The sequence below is a fragment of the Platichthys flesus genome, chromosome 8, assembly GCF_949316205.1.
Source record: "Platichthys flesus chromosome 8, fPlaFle2.1, whole genome shotgun sequence".
NCBI classification, from domain to species: domain Eukaryota; kingdom Metazoa; phylum Chordata; class Actinopteri; order Pleuronectiformes; family Pleuronectidae; genus Platichthys; species Platichthys flesus.
The window spans coordinates 7,621,990-7,641,132 of NC_084952.1; the positions used below are offsets into that span (position 1 = coordinate 7,621,990).

Here is a 19,143-nt window from a genome sequence, read left to right on the forward strand (position 1 = left end):
GCACATGTCAGACACTAAAATATTTCGGCAGACAAATGCTATTTGACGGGAAGACAATGTCAAGTTAAGTTTCCAAGACAGACTTCTGATTATGATCTTTGGTGAACATACATTTTCTCAGCAAAGATAATGTTTGTGTCTAAACCTTCATTTATGGGCCAATCTGAAGTCGTCATTACATACATGTCATAGTAGTTAACATATCATTAAGCTCCATATACCATCCAGCTGTATCAAGCCAGTTGAAATATAACAAAGTAAGAAATTGCTTCCCCAAGACCGACCATTAATATTTCATTTTGCCTCCGGAATATACATGATTGCAGAAAGTAACACAATTTGGTAGCACTTAACTAGAGGATTATAGCCATCAATATTAGATGAACAAGTTCCCCCCCCCAGTTAATGAAATCCTTGGATGTGTGCCCACATTAGACGAAGAGTCTGATAAGAGAGGGATTTGATCTTGTGTTCCTTCAATGTTGAATCACTGCATTGATATTTTAATTGCCGAGAGAAACGCGTTTGTTATGTTTGACCAAACACAAGCTCGACTCTATGATGCAAGTGTTGTTGCTCTTCCTCTCAAGCAACAAAGGGCTGTAATTCAATATGATAATGCTGTAAGATGTAAATGTTGCTCTTGATAATGAGTCTATAATAAATAAATCTCATTCTTATAAAGGAAAGGTAGAAATGTACTACAACGTACAGACCCACACTGTTTCTAACTGTGAATTTATTTGTGTTAGCTGTAATAGTATTTTTTCCTCTAAGGCCTTTTTTCTCTGATTACCAGCGAAAGGGCTTTTTCACAGCCTGGGGACGGACACTGCAGAAGCACCATCTCTCATTTTCTTTGTGGTAACTTTGGGGACATTTAGAAGGCGAGCTGCAGGGTGTACGTGAGGGGACAGAAAATGATCGACAGTCTGAGATGCAGGGAGGCGTCTCAGCATTTAGTGCCTTGAAGAACCTTGGAGGACTCCATTATGTTGCAACCTGCAGCAAGATGTACAGCTCTGATGGAAAATCAGCAGCTCACGCGATTCCTTTCTCTCCTTTATTTAATGCATTTTGCAGTTTTAGTTTACATTCTGTTTAAATGAATGCATCTTCTCTGAGAGTATTTATTACAAAGCTCTGTATCTTGTTCTGTGAATAGTAAGTACTTATGATGGATTTCTTTTAAATCCATTTACAAGACTGTGTGTGTTTATACTAGATTCATCTTCATCTAGTTCTTTTAAAAATCTCTGTTCATGAAATGATCGTCAGTAAAACCTTTTTTTCTTGTCCTAAACATAGGACAGTCTATAATGGATGGATGAAAACAATGGATATTAACAAAATCAAATGTCAACATCAAACCAAAAATGGAAGTGGTGCATTTTGGGTTTCTTCCTTTCCAAAGTTTGAACACAGTTGTCAGACAGACACTTTAGCATTTAGTGTAGCTGCACATGAAAGTGAGCTTGTGGCTCACACTGACCACTGGTGTGTCTCTCCTGGCTCTGTCTCTTGATCCCAGTCAGTGGATGGACGGGTTCATGGACTGGTCATTGTGTGACAGCATCTGTGTTTGTATGTATGGAAGCTCATTTCCAAACATACCAGATGTCCAGTCTTCACTCGTTTCCTCCAAAGCCTCCCTTCTGCTCTGTTTGGAGATCATGGTGGCACTCCCCATGAGGACATTGACATCTATGGTTTTAAATGGTGGGCACAGTCAAATCACTGTGTGGTATGTGATGTATGAAATAGTAAATCCTCCACATGTTCTTAATGCATAAGGTGTGACAGTTTCCATCAGTGCCCTCCTCACACACCTTGTTCAGCTTGCACAGCGTTCATTCAATCCCATATTACAGTCGCGCTGTGTAATAAACAGAATTTCTCTCCACAAATATTGGTTCCATTCCCTGCCCTCTGAAGACTGACATTACCATCATTACTAAGGAGCATAAACAAAGACTGTGGATTCACTGGATTGTGCTCCCTCAGCCGTGTCACCTTCTTTCCCTCTTTGTTGTCCTAGCCGCTCATTTACTCCTGCCACGTCTGCAACACAAACATATAACACTGTGTTATTATTTAGCTTAGGTTTGTTTGTTCTTTTATGGAAAGAGGGAAACATTCAGACCACATAAACCAAACATTCAGACTGGAAGACTTTATGTAAACAAACATTCATAGATTCATAACATTGTGGTGTTTTGTTTCTATTAAGAAAACAGATCATCATTATACACCACAGTAAATATTAATAACTTATTAATTGGTTTTGCTCATCCTCTGATGAAATTTGAGTAGCAGGGGGTTGTAGCGTGTGCTAATTTAGTCACAGATCAAAGAAATACCTCAACGCCACCATTTGCCTCAGGCTATTGTATCTTTCCCCTAATTGAGGGTTTTTTCTGTCTCACTGAGTCAATACAAATTGCTTTAATACCCAAACCATTATTATTTCAAATCATTGTCAAAAAGGCGGGATAGCTCATTGACTTGTGCCCTGTAAATTTCACAAAATTGCCCCATGCATTTTGTGTTATTGACAGTAAGGGGCCTGGAAACAAGTGATGCTAATGACATAATCTGGTTGTGACCACACCGGGCCTCCCACCCTCCTCTCGCCTCTCCCAGACAAATGGGCTCATCTGCACTGGATCATTTGCTGTCTTCTGATACGCTGTGGCTTATAGCCAATTATCTCTTGCGATCCATTATTGATTACAGTGTTATCTTTCTTGTATTGCTTAATCTTTTGGCTCAGGAATATAGCAGTGCACATGGGGGGGGGGCTGTATACAAAGTGCTTAGCGGTCGGAACACTAAGTTAAGATGGGTGGGAGTTCATTTCCTTGATAATGACTACAGTTTAAATTCAAAGTGATTGAGACTGTATCCACTCTCACCGAGGGGAAGGGTGTATTTTGATTTGCAGCCCTCCCTGTTAGGAATTAAAAACCACTACAACCATCCCTTTATCACAGTGAGTGTTAAACCTTTCATATTAGTCTGAATGACTGATTTCCTCCGAGGATAATACAATATTGCTTGTGTTTGTTTTCTCCTGTGAATCAACATGGCTTACAATAAACCAGGAGGGCAATAACAATTTTGACAGAATATTAGTAACTCGTGTTTATGTGTCTGTCTTTTTGTTTTTCTAGCTGGGTGAATAACTTCGGTCATGACGGTCTCGGTCTTCTTCTGGACGCCTTGGAGAAGCTGCTGGACAAGAAACCGTGAGTGATCTCCTCTGACGTCACCACCTCTGGGACAGTGTGACAGTTACAGGTTCTGCTCGTGTCATCACCACGTCTCTTTCCATTTGTTTTTCAGGCAAGAGAGTATCGATAAGCGGAACCAGCATAAACTCATCCAGTGCTTGAAGGCTTTCATGAACAATAAGGTTTGTATGAATCGACAAAGAAAAGACGATCCATCCAGTTGATTTGTAGGATTTCATGTTGCACAGATATAAGAATCATTATAATAACAATGGATTTTATTTTCATTTAGAAAAATTCAATAATAGCGTAAATTATGCCTGTATCTCACGGTCAGCTTGTGGTAATGTTTTCACATTTACTACAGACACTAAAAGATGAGCTGATTACAAAAGGTCAAGGTCATGTGACACTACATGTTTTGAACACAATCTATCAGAAGCGCCCAACGTGAATATCATTACACTTGGCACAAATATTCACTTGGACTCAAAGATGGCCTGATTAATTACTGGTGCTTGAAGCTTCCTGTTAATGTCACATATTAATACTGCCCATAGGGATTTTCATAACAACTGGCATAATTGACCTTAACTCATGGATGACTTAGGGGGTCAAAGGTCACGCTGACCTCTCAAACACATGTTTAACCTTGTGAATGTAATATCATCTCGAGGGAACTGTTTCAAATTTGACTCACTGATAAGATGATAGGATCTAAGTCACTTAGATCCTAGGAAACATGTTGGCTTCTTGAAGGTGACATAACGGAGTGGAGGGAGCTTCTTTAGCTTTGGATCAGTTTGTCACTTGGACACAAAGAGGAAGTGATTACATTAAAGTGGTCAAAGGTAAAGTTCACTCTGACCTTATATGAATCTGGAAAAAAATATGTAGAAATATGTTCACAAGAACTTCACTGCGGTTGTTCGACTCCGCTAAATAGAACTGCAGTCTGGTAATTCTAGTTTAAACCGATACATTAAAAGACCAATGACACTGGATTCACTTTGTCTTTGAAATTCCTAATAGGACCTCAGGTGGCCAGATTTCGGAACACGCTTCGAATCTGGACCCTGACAAGCGTTGGATAATGGGACAGAGGAAGTGAAGCTAATTTAGCAGATTTCCAGCTCAGAGTCTCAGATCTTTTAATTATCCTTTTCAGGGAGGTCTGGCTCATTTCTCAAAAGTGGCCCATATTTCAAGGATAGATGAACTATTGATATTGCTTCCCTTAGAGTTAATCCCCACACGTGGTCATCTCTACACGCTCCTCCAGTTGTGGGCAGACAGAAGGTACAGGAGACTATAAGTATTTGTCCCTATAGTCCTGTCCTGAATTGAATTAATTCATCATCCTCTCCATTTTTCTCCCATGGCCTCGTTGTCCCTCCTTAAAAGACAATTAAGGAAAGTGAAAGTGAAAGTTCTACATGAATGCAAATGCTCTCATTAATTTATACCCAATGGAATTTGTTCCTCTATCCTACCTCCCCCCCTCTCTGTTTTACAGTATGGACTGCAAAGGATCTTGGGAGATGAGCGGAGCCTGTTGCTGCTGGCTCGAGCCATTGACCCCAAACAGACCAACATGATGACAGAGATTGTCAAGATTCTCTCGGCCTTCTGTATCATTGGGGAGGAAAACATGTAAGTTGAATTTCATTTCTCATCGTGCTCTCGAACACTTTCCCAGGTCTTTCAACATGTGTACAGTAGAAAGTTTAAGATCAACATATCCAAATTTGAATATTTCTTTAACACTGGTCAATACACAGCTAATATGCTGCAAATATGTTTATAAATATTCGATTTAGTGCTCAGAAGGCTTCCTGGTAGAGTTTTGATTCTCTGGTCGCAGGTGTAGGTGGGCGTGCAGTATCCTCGCCTCAACCCCCCCCCCATGTTTCACAATACTAAAATAGCCCGGGTCAAAATGCCAAACTCGAGGTATCAAAACAACAGTTTACAAACCAGTGTTAACATGAGTTGCCACTTGGGTTCAAATCAGCCCTGCACTTTACATAGTCCACAAACCTTTAATGAAGTATTTATATTCAAACAAATTAAATCTGATCCAGATTTCCGCATCATGTTTCAGAACATTGTTGGAAATAAATGTAAAAGGGTTTGCCTGCTGGAAATTCATTTTTGTGACATGAGTGAAGTCACCATATACGTCCTTATGACTTGCCACAATTTAGAGTTTGAAGCAAGTTTTGAGAATTCAGAGTAAAGTGAGAGAAACTTTTTTCTCAGTAAATAACAGCTGTTTTGGAAACCTCACAACTTTATTTCAAAATCCTGACTAATGACACAAAAAGGAAGAGAAAGTCCAATGATGAAAGTGATGTGGTTCCATCTCTGCTCTGTTTACACACTTGAATATCACCGAAAAACAAAGTGCTTCAATCCTCTCCCACAGAGACTGGGCCACAGGCATACATGTGTACTCACAGTGGGAACACGGTGCAGTTTCAGCTGACCTCAGACAGTACAGGAATCTATCGAGTCACATGGTCGGATGATGCAGTTTAGTCTGTTTAATGTGTTGAACTGCTCTGTGTAGTTTGCCACAGATACACAACCTGGCTGACAGCTTATAAATTGGATTTAGGGGAGTGTGTTTTTTTTTTTTTATTGTTTCCCACAGGGCCAGACTAGAATAACAATGGCTCCTCAAAGTCAGTTTATGCAGTGGTGGAAATAAACTAAACCACAAATTCTGTTGGAGAAGCAGCGTGTCTGTACATCACTGACCATCGGAGTGGACTTTTACGTCTGTAGTTCTGACTCCTCATCGTGCAAAAAGGCTGAGGAATATCAATGAGTGTGATTCTTTGTCTTAACAGTTATTTAATCTGTTATGGTTTTATTTATTTTTAAGAGCATTTTTATTGTTTTGAACAGTTTCAGTTCAATTTCCAAAAATCACTGTTACAAATGACTAACTGCTCCTTCATCACACCCCCTCATCACCGCCTGTGCTTTCTACTCATTTGAAACTCTTCAGCTTTCTGGGGTCAGCAGAACAGAAATACTCTCTCATTTTAACAGTCAATTACTTCATTGGCTTTCTGGAAGATGACTTCAGTCTTGTTAAATTTACACAGTGGATGTTTATGCAATGCAACTATTCTAAGCAGCTACTGGGTGAGCATCCCTCTCTCTCTCTTTTGCACTTTCAAAGTGCTCAAGAAGACATGGAAGTAAACATGGAGATCTTTTCCATGATCAGAGCCCGACATTAAATGTATGTGTCCTGTGGAAGTGACAGCCAGAGGAGCTGCAGCGCCACTTTCTTGTTCAGAAACTTCTCCGCCAGCCAGTGTTGTGACGCTGGCTCGTGTTCAACACCCACTTCAGCTGACAGCATCAAACGGGAACACAACAAGTTAAGCAGATCCATCTCGCCTGTGTTGAAGCGTCCTCTGAACCGTCTTTAAAGCTGCTCAGTATGCAGCTCCCGGTGCTCGTCTGTGACTTTCTAACCCCTATCACAGAGCATGGCCGCTCAATTTATCTCTGTGTCGGGCTTACTCAACACGTACAGTCCTATTTGTCAGACAGATGATCTCCCTCGCTCACAAAGAACTGCGACTGTTTAGTCATTTTGAAAGTGTTATTTTTTGGGGGGTTGATAATACACACAAGGTAATAAAAACGGCAGCAGCCTCAGTGGCATGCATGATTACACATGTTCTCATATATATAAACTGGCATTTCAATATCTGGCCGAGCGTGACTATTGATTTGTTATTTGATTTAACACAGGGAGGAACTTGTATTTGAGGCTAAGGGCTCTTCTGTACCCACAGAAGTATTATGGTTGAGGACAAGGGTGTTAAGCTGTTCGCCAGCTCCACTAATGAAGGGAAAATAGCAAAAGGGGGCCCCGCAGTGACAGAGAGGCCACCTGTTGCCAGTTTCTGTGTATTCATATTGTAAATCAGTGTAAGTGCACAGAACAGATCAATTTACTTTTTATTGCAGTCCTCTGTTTGTTTTCTCATCGGTGTGGCTCAAACTTTCTCTTTCATTCACGATTCAGAGGCTTAAATTGCCCAATGTCCTCTTTAGCCAAGCTGCCTGGAGCCCTTGCAGGTACTCTAAATTGCACTACCTTCTCAATAGGGGTATTTGCACATTAGTCTGGCGGCCCGTGCAATCACTGGCGCCCCCTTCTCTATGAACAACTATGATGAAGTCAGAATTAGATACTGAAGCAATAATGAACCAAATTATATACAGAGAGATGGAAAGCAGCAGCATGTGTCTGGCTGTCCACACCGACACACGGGGGAAGATAAGAAACATGGTGTTTGAGCTGAAAATTGTGAGTAAATGTCCTGTCAGCGAGGTGATAAAAGTGTTTGTTGACTTTTTTTTCTGTTTGCCTGCTCCCCCCCCCCCCCCCCCCCCCCCCCCCCCCCCCCGCTCTCTGCTTCCTTCCAGCTTGGATAAGATACTAGCGGCCATGACAATTGCTGCCGAGAGGAACAATAAAGAGAGATTTGCCCCGATCGTTGAGGGGCTGGAGAACCACGAGGCGCAGCAGCTCCAGGTTAGTGATCGTTCGGCAGAAAAATCACTTCACATAACACTCTCATATTTATCAGGCATTCTTCTCTACCCTGCTATTACCCTTCTGAAAGATAAACCTGAAATGATAGTTCCGTGGCAGAGCTAATGACCAACGCAGTCTCCACCTTTGTCATTTTTAAATAACACAATAAAATCAGTGATAAAGGAATAATGACTGAATCCATAAAATTCAGTCGTTATTCTGTGGTAATCCTTTTTACCCATTAACTCAACCCTAATGAGGCCGGTGTCTCTCACTCAAATTCAGTTTTTGTCAAGGACACCCCCGTCTGATGTGAGACAAGACCGAAATTGACAGTCGCGTCTCTCTGGGGACAGTCGTACCTCAGCTGTCTCCGTAACACGTGTTTTTCCTCCGTCTCTCTTTGTGTCTTCCCGTCCACTTGTCAACCCCCGCAGCCACTCCAGCACATGATGGGATGTGACGGTGGGGCTATTGAAATGCCCCCACAGGTCCATCACCACTGTTTTAATCAAAAACACCTGCTTCATTGAGCGCCGCCGCTGAACTGCCCGGTTGTTGTGCGGAAAAAACACCAGAAAAACAATATACGTGGAGTTCCTCTCGGCTTCGTGTCTGTTCTCATTCCCTCTCACATTTTTCCTCTTCTCGCAGCCGAGCTCATTGTTTTTTCACATCTTACAGAATCCTCCCCGTTCTTTTTTTTTTTTTCCCTCTCCACGCTGCTGTCAAGTCGGGTCCCAGAGGAGTCGGTGTGAAAGGGCAAATACAGCACACGGCGCTCTTCATTTTCATTAGTATTCTCCAGCAGCAGGAAAACTATATAACAGCAGTAAAAACACCACTTAAAACATGGTTTTGTGAAACCAAAAGTAGGGAATTACTTCAGGAATTACTTTTTTTTAACTGCGGGTGTTGGGAAGTCGTGAAGGAAAAAGTCATGAAGGGAAACTGATGAGGCGGCTGGTGGAAGAGAAAGTAGATATTCTTTTATTCGGAGGCGGTTGTTTTTCCTTTAAATTTTGCTGTTAATGAAATGAAGCTCTTCTAATTGTGTAGTAAATTAAAATGCCTTGCTAATGCGGGGGGGGGGCTCAAGAAAATAAATTGACTTTTTATCCAAAACCTGTGATGGGCTGTAGAAAGACACTTTGTTAATGTGATTAAAATGTGTTTTGCTGTAGTTCGGTCTGCGCTCGTCTGCTGAGCACGAGAGAAACTCAACGTTTCACATTTTAAAGTCGTCCCAGCAGTGCCACTTTTAATTACGATGTTTAGACAGACCCCCCCCCCCCCCCCCATGGCGACACTCTATAAACCTGACACAACGTATGCCCCCATCCCCAACCCAACCACTTCCCACTCCACAATACATGGCTGAAGTATGTTTGAGGGGCTTGATGTAAGCATCCCTCTGTATGCAGGAGAACAGAAAGAATTTTTCATGAGCTCCATGAGGCTTTCTTCACTCACAGAAATCCTGTGAAGATTTGGTGGAGCTTCTTTTATGTATCTGGCCTCTGTTGGAGACAGCGATATGTGTCAATGCACAGATCTTGCTTAGAGGCCCTCAAGCTTTTCTGGAGCACAGGGACGTCTGCCATGTTTTGGGAGGCAGACACTGGTACCACATGCAGCGTGGTACCATCCTTTACTGTAACAAGCTTTCCCAAGAGACTTTGCAGTATCTTATATCCGTATCGCATATCTTCATGCTTATAACCTCCATATCTGGAAAAACAAAATGTTCATTGTTCTGCTACAATTTCAGGGAAACCGTAAAAAACAAAGCAGCTTTATTTGATTGTGGCTCTAATAAACAAGAAGAGTGCATATCGCTGCCAAGGCCCAACAGTCCCCTTAATTCAGTCATGCCGCACCACATTGTTCACACTCATGGATATCAGATCCCTAAATGTGCCGGATTTCTTTGAATGAAATGACTTCATTATTCTGCTTTTCTGCGTTTAGTTTTCCTCATGCAGATCTGTCTTCTGTGATTGAGGTGAAACTGTCGATAGGTTTGATAACAAATTCTAAAAAATTCTGAAAAATAATAAAACTGACTCAGGAAACCACAGCGCCCACCAGCATTGTTGTGGAATCTTATTAATAACACATACGAGCCAGCAGCACTGGGTCAAGGTTCCTGAAGACAACGTTTCACCTCGTCCATGGGAATCCCTCAGCCTCCTATCGATCCTCTGTCCAAGGGAAACTGTGTTATCCACGGCCCGCTCCCCTGAAACCCCTTTCTGCTCATTATAACTTATCAGCAATTTCCTCTTAACCCCGTCCTACACACCTCCCCTGCACAGAAACACACACAGGTACTTGAAAGCTTTTTCCTAACCAATAAATTCATTAATAATACACATAAAGTCAATACACTCAGCGGACCTTCACAGTTTCTCCTCAGCTCCTTTTCCTCCCTTTACCCTTCTAGCCTCTTCATCGCCGTCTCTTTTCTTTCATTTTTGTTTTGAAAAGGAGATATTTCATTATTCACTCAACAAACTATTGACAATACATTTTTTGCTTTTGGTAAACTTTATGCAAATGCTTTGCCATAAATATTTACTGTTATTGTATCTCTGTGTGTTTCCCCCTTAGGTTGCCTGCATGCAGCTGATCAACGCTCTGGTCACCTCCCCGGACGACCTCGACTTCCGGATACATCTGCGGAACGAGTTCTTGAGATGTGGCCTCAAGAAGATCCTGCCTGTGAGTTGTTAGACTAACAAACAGCAACATGGCTAACTCCTTCACATGCATAAGGAATAATAGGGTTCTGGTCCTGTTCCTGAGATCAACTCTCAATTAGTGTTACTCTGATCAACATATATATATATTTATTTTCATACATTGTGCTTCCTCCTGATTTGTAGTCTCACAGCATAATACATTAAAGTTTGAATCTTTACTAGTTAAGAGCTCAACGTTGATTAATTCAGACTTGTAGAATTTATTAGGGTATATATTAATATATGGTCATACATTTTCTCTCTTGAGCTTTAAAACTTTAAAGTCCGTGCTTTAACCTAATTCCGTTCAAATTAAGTATTCATACATTCATACCAAAGAGCAGAGGTGTAAAAATCACAAGCCCCGGAGTGGTCATGTGACACGACTGACATCAATACGGCTCGGCTTCACAATGCTGATTTAATTGGTAATTGTAATTGCGGTATAACCAGTAGTGGGTCGAGTGTGAGGCCGTGCTCGCACCTCACCGCGCAGGTTGCGTCGTCTTGGCATAATTATCAGCCATTTCACACGTCTTCACATGAGGCGCAGGCAAACGAGCTCCAGCTCATCACTCAAGCTCTCGTTTGGAGTGAGTGGGGTGAACGTGTCACGGAGCCAGTTGCTAATAAGTCATCCCAGCTGCTCCTGTTGATTATTACCGTCATTACTTTAATTATCTTCAATTCTGCCCCCTGATATGAAAGAGTCTCGGTGTACCGTCGTTCATGAATGCCACGTTCCCCCGGTTTTTTAACGTCGACATTCAAACTGACACTCTCTCATCTAATTGTGAGTTATGCTCAGGAGGAGTCGGTGTAGCTGTTGGCAGGGAGAAGTGGACTCCACTGGAAAGGGGGAAGCACAACTTGTTTTGTTCTTATAGTCCTCGATGCATATGTTTGCCCTCGCTCTCTTCTCCCTCGCTCGCTCCTTTCTTTTTTTCTCTCTGTGCACCTCCCTCGGAAACCAGTGCTGCTTAAGACAGATGGCGCACCCAACAAACAGTGCGGGGTGATTGATACCTGCAGAAATTGGGTTACGTTTGGCCCTGTCTCTGTCTGTAAACTCTGCTGCTGGTGATTCATAGAGAAGTGGTAAAGAGCAGCCCCTGTAGCCCCTGGTGGGTGGAACAGGTGCAGGAAGAGTCACTGTCTGGAATGCATAGCACCAGGGTTTAGGTCAGTTCCAGCATCGCTCTACAGCTGGAACACAGCGACTAATATTCTTGTGCTACATATTTTCAGAACATTTATTCAGTTAATGATTCAAACATATTAAAAGATAGGAATATCACATTTGCACAACAATATCTAAATATTTCCTATAAGGCTCCTTGGCTGTGTTTCATACATCTATCTACATAGCGAGATGACCTTTTGTACAAGTTAACATTCTCAACTCTCTGCTGTGCAACTCATTCCAGGAACTAAAAGAGACGGAGGAGCTTGACATCCAGCTGAAGGTGTTCAATGAGAACAAGGAGGAGGACTCCATTGAACTCTCCCATCGCCTCGATGACATCCGCGCTGAGATGGAATATCCTTTAGTCCTCCCTTGTGTGAACACACTGATGAATATGGCTGCGGAACTGGCAGGGGGAGATGAGTGTCGATTGTGGGTTTGGTCGAGCTTTGCAGGCTGAAGCCCCTCGTGGCTCGGTTCATTAGAGAGGGATTTGAGGAGCCGCAGCACATTGTCTAGCTCCGTCTCCGAGCCGAGTAGTAGGTAAATAACCCCTGTCATCTTAACCTCCCACCCGTTAACTCCTCTTTTTATTTACTCTTCCCATCCTCTTCACTTTTTTATTCTCTGTCGGTTAGTATTAGGTCAAGTGGGACTGTACTTAAGAAACATATACAAACACTCTTATTTTCTTATTCTTAGCATTTAGTTGTTTATATATTCTCAGTGTGAGGGCCACTTAGAGGGGACTTGCAAATTAAAAGCACTTTATGAAATATATTAAAGTAAGGAAAATTAAATTATAATTTTAGGCAATGCGTCATCTGAGAATGGGAATATCAGAAGTTGTTGAGTTATATTGAAGTTGTATAAAGTTTAACAGAGAACGGAAAACCTCATCTTCTGGCACAACAGCAGCACATTATTATACGTATCAGGGCTTTTACGTATGATTGACAGGAAATGGTCTTTTCTGAAGAATTAAACACACAGATTTGGAAGAGATTACCTCTTGTTGAGGAGGAGGAGCAAATGTCGGCGAGCTTTCCGGAGGTGTCTTAGTTTTATCACGATTTGGATCCAGAAGGAGTGGAACTCAGGCGAGTGCAGGTTGAAATAATATAACTTTTTATTCTCCGTATTTTACAAGTTTACTCCCATAATCTTACTCGTATCACTCCTCATCTCTGTTCTGTTTGGAATGTAAATTCTACCCTCCATTTTTCTTTTTACCAGTGTCCATTTGACTCCCAAAAAATCCTGAGTAAAAAGTTAACAAGTTGAGCAGTAATTCAGTCCCCGGATGGAAACTTCTTCAAGCCTCCCAGAGAAGAACCTCTTTAATAATTCTCTCAGGCTATGTATGGATGTCTGACACTGTGAGTAGACAAAACCAGACGCTGACATTGTTATGCAGATTTCCATTCCCACAACCTTTTCTTTCACCAAGTCCCACAGTACTCGTGAGGGCACAAAGCGCCCGCAGTGAGTGACAGTTCCTGTTGACACGTGTAGTTGATGGGAGGAGGTTGTGTATGTGTGCGGAGAGAGAGAGAGGATGGAGAGAGTGGGGAAAAAAAAAAGTGGACCTGGATTAATGATGTGCTTGAGCAGGTTCACAAATGAGTGGGCCCAGTATTTGTTTCCAAGGACAATGCGGTATTGATCTGTGAGCTCAGAGCATGCTTCGAATGCCTAGGCTACCCTTTGCCTGCACAGCACACACAAACACACACAAACACACACACAAACGCACACACACACACACCCACACACACGCACACGTATTACGCAGGTTGTACTTCTACTACCTGATCATTGCATACGTGTCTTGTTTCTCCCGGCACTTTCATGAATATTAACCTGGAGCGGCTGGTATCCTCTGTGTCCGGCCCGGGTCCAGGTGCTGAGGAGGTGACTCCGGGCCACTAATACATATTAATGCGCTGTGGAATGGTGATTGATTGACCCCACCGCTGACTGGCCTACATCACACTTGACTGCCGCTCATGTTTATTCATTATTTGGTGAGAGAGTGTAAAGAGAGACAGAGCGACGGGTGGAGTGAGAGAGAGAGAGAGAGCGAGCGGGAGAGAAAGCGAGCTTAGTGGGAGTGTCATCGACTGGATTGGCATTCTACATTAGGTTTATGTCTGCAGCTTAGTGATAGATGAAGCTAGTTGGATACTTTCCCAGTCTGAGCTGCTTCTCATGTCCTCTCAAATGCTGCTGTGGTGAGGCTATAATTGAATCTCACAGGATTTGGTAATTCTCCCAGGCTTCATACTCAGCTAATACAAGGGAGAGGAATGATACTTTAGAGGAGCCGGTCCTCCCTCCCTTCTGTCTCTAAAAATGTGATATGGAATAAGAGTTTAATTACAGACGTTGTGGAAATTAATAGGAAAAGCGTCAAAACCATTATTTTTAAAAATGGATCTGCTCCAAATGAGGCAGTTATCTCGTGTTGCAGTTCAGTGCTGTTTTAAAAAAAAATTATACTAATCAGAATTATTGATACTCTCATAGAATCATTGTTCCCCAGCTGTGGATGAGAACTGACTAATACTTTTTTCAAATAAGCAAAACCTTCAGATTTACCCTTGAGATCATATTACTTTCGATTTGTCCTTATCTTTAAACATCAGGGTTTTTGGCTCCATCACATCAGTAAAGCCAGACAATCAGCCGTGATTCCTCATGTACAAGTTTCAGGTAGAAATACAAATGTTGCTCCGGTGATGTGTTTCAGCCTTAATGTGACTTTAATTCCGTCTAGTTCCTCAAGCTCAGCCACATAAAGATTTGTTTTATACATATTCATTAAATTACATTTTCTGTTGCGAAAGCAGAAGGGAGGAGAATCACTAACATATGTTGGCACCCTTTTAAAATGCCACTTTCCAATCAGTGTGTAGCACCATGTAAATATTTTAGCACACATTGTCAAGACTCACACTTTGCGTTATGATGGCAATCCGGTTTTCATCTCAGGGAGCTTAACAGGGAACGGTCTCTTGTTGTTGTTTTTTTTTCTGCATCTGTGCACATATCCGAGAGGCTTATTCCACTTTCACACACAAGACGAGTGTCCACAGGGAAATCCTCCTTTTCTCAAGCAAACAAATTAAATAGGCTCCAAATCATTCATTTTCCTGGGTTATTTACTTAGAGCTTCACTTTAAGAACACTATTAGAAGTTTGAGAATCATGGGGTTATTCTTTTCTGAATTAACTTTGTACTACAAATAATCCATTTACCTAAGAATTTAATATTTAAAATGTGACTCAATAGACATGATTTTCTTCTCCATTACTCCGTCGTTCTTACATTTCAAACACTTCTCTGTTTTTTTTGAAGAGGCCTCATTAACAAACGCTTTGGAGAAGCCAATCCTCTGCAAATAATCAAGAAATATACATGTAGTGTATATCGTTCAAACATGGAGGAATAACAAGTAAGGCAGTCGGATTTAACATCTCTTTTAGATGTCAGAGCCATCACTGCTTCCTCCTGGGGAAAGCATACGTAAGACACATAATCAATACCTTGTGCAAATTTAATAACATGAATTTTTGCTTCTGAGTACATGTCAGTTTCAATCTGAGGACCGAATATCAGCTGTATTTTTTGCCTTCGAACATTCGGCTCCTCATCATTCTGGCCTCAAACGTGAGTTTTTCATGTAATTAATTCCCAGTATCTTAAAAGGTTGGGAATGACAGGTAAACCAGAGGGAGGATTCTATCTTTTCAATTCCCCTCCTCAAGTTAGCTGTAAGCTCCCCAGAGGGAGCGGATAAGAGGAATCACATCTTCGTTTGCTTTCTCAACAATGACGGCTGTCAGGAGAAGCTGAAGTCAGGAACTGGGGGGGAAAATAAATAAAATGTTAAAAAGAAAAGCAAATGTAATATTTACAGCAGTGGGGTGACCTCAATGAACTCAGAATGTGTGTTTTTAAGAAGTGAAACATAACCGCCCACTTGTTTACCCAGATCTGAAAAAAAGTAAACATCCTGCGGTGATGTTGTTTTCCTTAACTGTGCTCCTGTACTGATATGAATGAGGTTTACCATCTCCTGTCCAACATGGTGAGAGACACCGGCTCGGAGACGTACTTCCTGTCCATCCTCCAGCACCTATTGCTCATCAGGAATGACTATTACATCAGGTAGGTTGTGTGTGGTTATTACGTCCTATTCCACTATGTCATTGTTCATGTACAGTCATATCTTTTTATTTTTATTTTCTCTGTCTTTCCTTGGGTATGAAACATCTCATACATTACTGTGATCTGATTTGTTCTTTACAGGAAATAATCAATGACTCAGTGGGTCCTATTGGCTCTGACCGACATAGCTAGGACAGTAGAAGTAGATATATATAGGTAGATTAAAGCAAGGGGCCTATTAAAGGTCTCAAGTCCGAAATTCAGTAATTGGATTTTTGGCCTTAACATGTTTTAAATGTGTGAAAATATTAGATACTAGTTCTTAAATGCTTGAAGGCATGTTTGGTGAGGTCATAGTTGCTGATGTTTCTAACAATACAGATGTTAACACACTGAAGTGAAGCTACAAACGAGACTCAAGTGGAACTCACCTACACTTGGTTTTTGATGTGGGGAAAACAATGGATACCTCATTTCTCTGCCGGTAGTGAATGTGGTGTTTCCAGGGGTTATTCTCTCTACTTCACCTTTTCTTTAATAAAGGGAAAGTTAGACTCCAATATTTCTTCATATCTGTCAAACCTAACATAGGTTTTAAATATCATTGATTATGGTCATAAGAAGGTCATTTAATATGTTGAGCCCGGCAGCAACCCTCTTTGAACCTACTGATATATAACTCTTAATTTAAACTGGTATTCATTAATTCAACTTGACATTTAACCTCATTGTTATGAAGATACATTTGTCTTGTCGTCCAGGGAAACGCACATAGGCAGCAAATTAATAAAAGATGATAAACCTATTTAAGAACAAAGAGATAACTTACCACCCAAGCTCTTATATACAGTATATATTTAATAATAATATAGGCTAAATCAGATGAAAAGTAAAACCTGGAATACGTCCAACCTATTCATTAGTAGTTAAGGCAACACCACCACCATCTCCTCCACTTTTAATCACTAAAACCTATCTAATAATTGACCCATCAGTCTTGAACCAGTAGGAGGAAAAACAGTTGGATATGATATCAAGATTATTAGGTTGTTTTTATTCTGCAGCTCCTGACTCCCCTTGGTAGAGTTGAAAATTAATAAAAAAGTTATATAAAGTCACTTCGTACTCCATCTTATACACCTACCTGTGTGTTAAAACTAGCCCAGATGTATTTGATCTGTTTCCAGTAAAGTGGAGAAACCTGATCAGAGTGAGGATGTTATTGGAATTAATCAATCATCTCAAAGTGTTAAAGTGTCCACTTTCTATGAAGAGCAGAGAGATCGCTCATCGACAGGAGGGCTGCCACTCCTCTGAATAGTAATGACACTGATGAATTTACTGCTGTGTTAGGCCTTTTCTCAGGAACAAGTTTTAAAAAGGGAAAGTTGGATGTCGAGAAGGGAGGATGAGAGGAAGAAGATGAATTTACCATAGACAAGTTGCTGTTCCCTAGGAGTTATGAATAATGTATCCCTCATCTACTCGGAAGAAGCGAGAAATAGAATTCACATTAATCGGCGAGTACAGCCACGTCCACCTCGGCTCCAGACTCCATGTACCCCCCCTCTGTACGCCGGCAATAAGAAGGCATCAGCACCACAGCTCTCACAAGAACTGATGGCCTTTTTTAAGATATGTTTTGGAAATATCTTTTTTTTCTTTTCCTTTGGCCTCCATCACAAACCCAAGGACACACACACACACACACACACACATGTGCACACACAACACATCCGGCAGACATTCTGGCTACAGTGTGCTATTCCCGTTCCATCATCGCTGTGGAGCTGATGATAATGATTATGGACTACAGTACACACAGCTATTCAAATGGATTTTTTTCATCACAGTCTTTTAAAGTTACCATTTCTTTTGTTCCATGTTCTGGTTCAAATTGGGTGAATGCAAAACATAAATACAGTATTTGTACTACACAAAGAACAAACACAGTGGGAGGTCAGACGACGCGTGGTTCCAGTTGAAGTCCTTTAATGGTGGCAGTCGTAGGTTGATTATATGAAGGCGTGACAGACTTTGGCTTTGTGATCAAAAGAATGTGTGTGTGTGTGTGTGTGTGTGTGTGTGTGTGTGTGTGTGTGTGTGTGTGTGTGTGTGTGTGTGTGTGTGTGTGTGCGCACGCGCCCTTCACATAACTGAAGAAATCGACTAAGTTGTGTCTTCGCATTGTGTTTATCAGCCCTGACACTTGACAGCTCGATCCTGTTTCAAATAATAGTCGATTAACCGATGATTCTTGTTAAATATTAATAATTTGTGTTTTGATAATAAGATGTCTACGATGGGCAGACTTTCTAATGGCTTTTGTGTACTGTCGCTCCACATGAACACAACACAAGTGGGCGCTCTCCCCTCCAGGGCTTGGTTTTATTTTTTGATAATTAATCTCTCACTGCAAGCCTAATGAATGGGAGCACATCAAACCCACCCAGTAAATATAGAGCAGATCTGCTCTTTTTGCAGCCCGGCGATATGGGGATTACACTGGTTATGTGGAGCGGAGCTAGATCAAGTGGCTGCGGCTGTGCTGAACTGCAAGCTATCATTGGAAGAAATGAAGGTGCCAAAGTAAAAGAAGAGGTGGGGAATGATGCAGCGGGTATGGAGGGGAGGGGGAGGGGGGGTGGTATATGCTTGCTTCTGGAGCCCGGCCCTGCCCACTCTGGAGGGGCCTGACAGTTCTGGGTCACACTCTCCATCTCTAGTTATCTCCACCCTGCTCCTATCTGCTCGCTGGTGGCGGATGGAGGACGAAGGGAAAATAGGGCGGCTTATTGAGATAATAATGTGGTGTACATTGGTGACAGTTGTAAGCCGGGTGCCACAGTGCTTAAGCCATGCAGGGTGATGTGTGCGAGCTTTCACCAGCGTGTTCCAGTCGCGAGTGGGCGAATCCGCCGGCTCAGGCTTAATGTATGGTATTTCATGCTTTGAAAAAAACAGGGGCACCTAAATGCTGATTTCCTTATTTGCTTTGGCTCAGAATGTTGTGTTCTTTCATGTTGCTGTGTGTAACATGATACGGCCTGTCCACCCACAAGGCACCGCCGGAACACAGCCTTTAGTTTGTGGGCAACGGTGAGAGGCAACGACTTAGACACTTATGTTAAATTGGAATAACAAGTTGCTGTTCATCACCGGTGTAACTGTTAACGAAGACACATACTTTAATGTATTTGTTACTTTCCAGTTAATCCAGTTGGCACTTTGTCCAC

At 41.8% G+C, this 19,143-nt stretch overlaps 1 protein-coding gene across 4 annotated transcripts in view; it reads left to right on the forward strand.

The window, feature by feature from the left end:
* Positions 1–19,143, forward strand: part of diaph2 (diaphanous-related formin 2) — a 329,090-nt gene that overhangs the window by 98,904 nt on the left and 211,043 nt on the right. For all 4 annotated transcript variants that reach the window (XM_062393632.1, XM_062393635.1, XM_062393633.1 and 1 more), the window contains 7 exons: positions 3,174–3,248; positions 3,346–3,415; positions 4,750–4,886; positions 7,692–7,800; positions 10,417–10,527; positions 11,975–12,087; positions 15,791–15,907. In XM_062393632.1, coding sequence (XP_062249616.1) covers positions 3,174–3,248; positions 3,346–3,415; positions 4,750–4,886; positions 7,692–7,800; positions 10,417–10,527; positions 11,975–12,087; positions 15,791–15,907 — 732 coding nt within the window. The remainder of the gene's footprint in view (positions 1–3,173; positions 3,249–3,345; positions 3,416–4,749; positions 4,887–7,691; positions 7,801–10,416; positions 10,528–11,974; positions 12,088–15,790; positions 15,908–19,143) is intronic.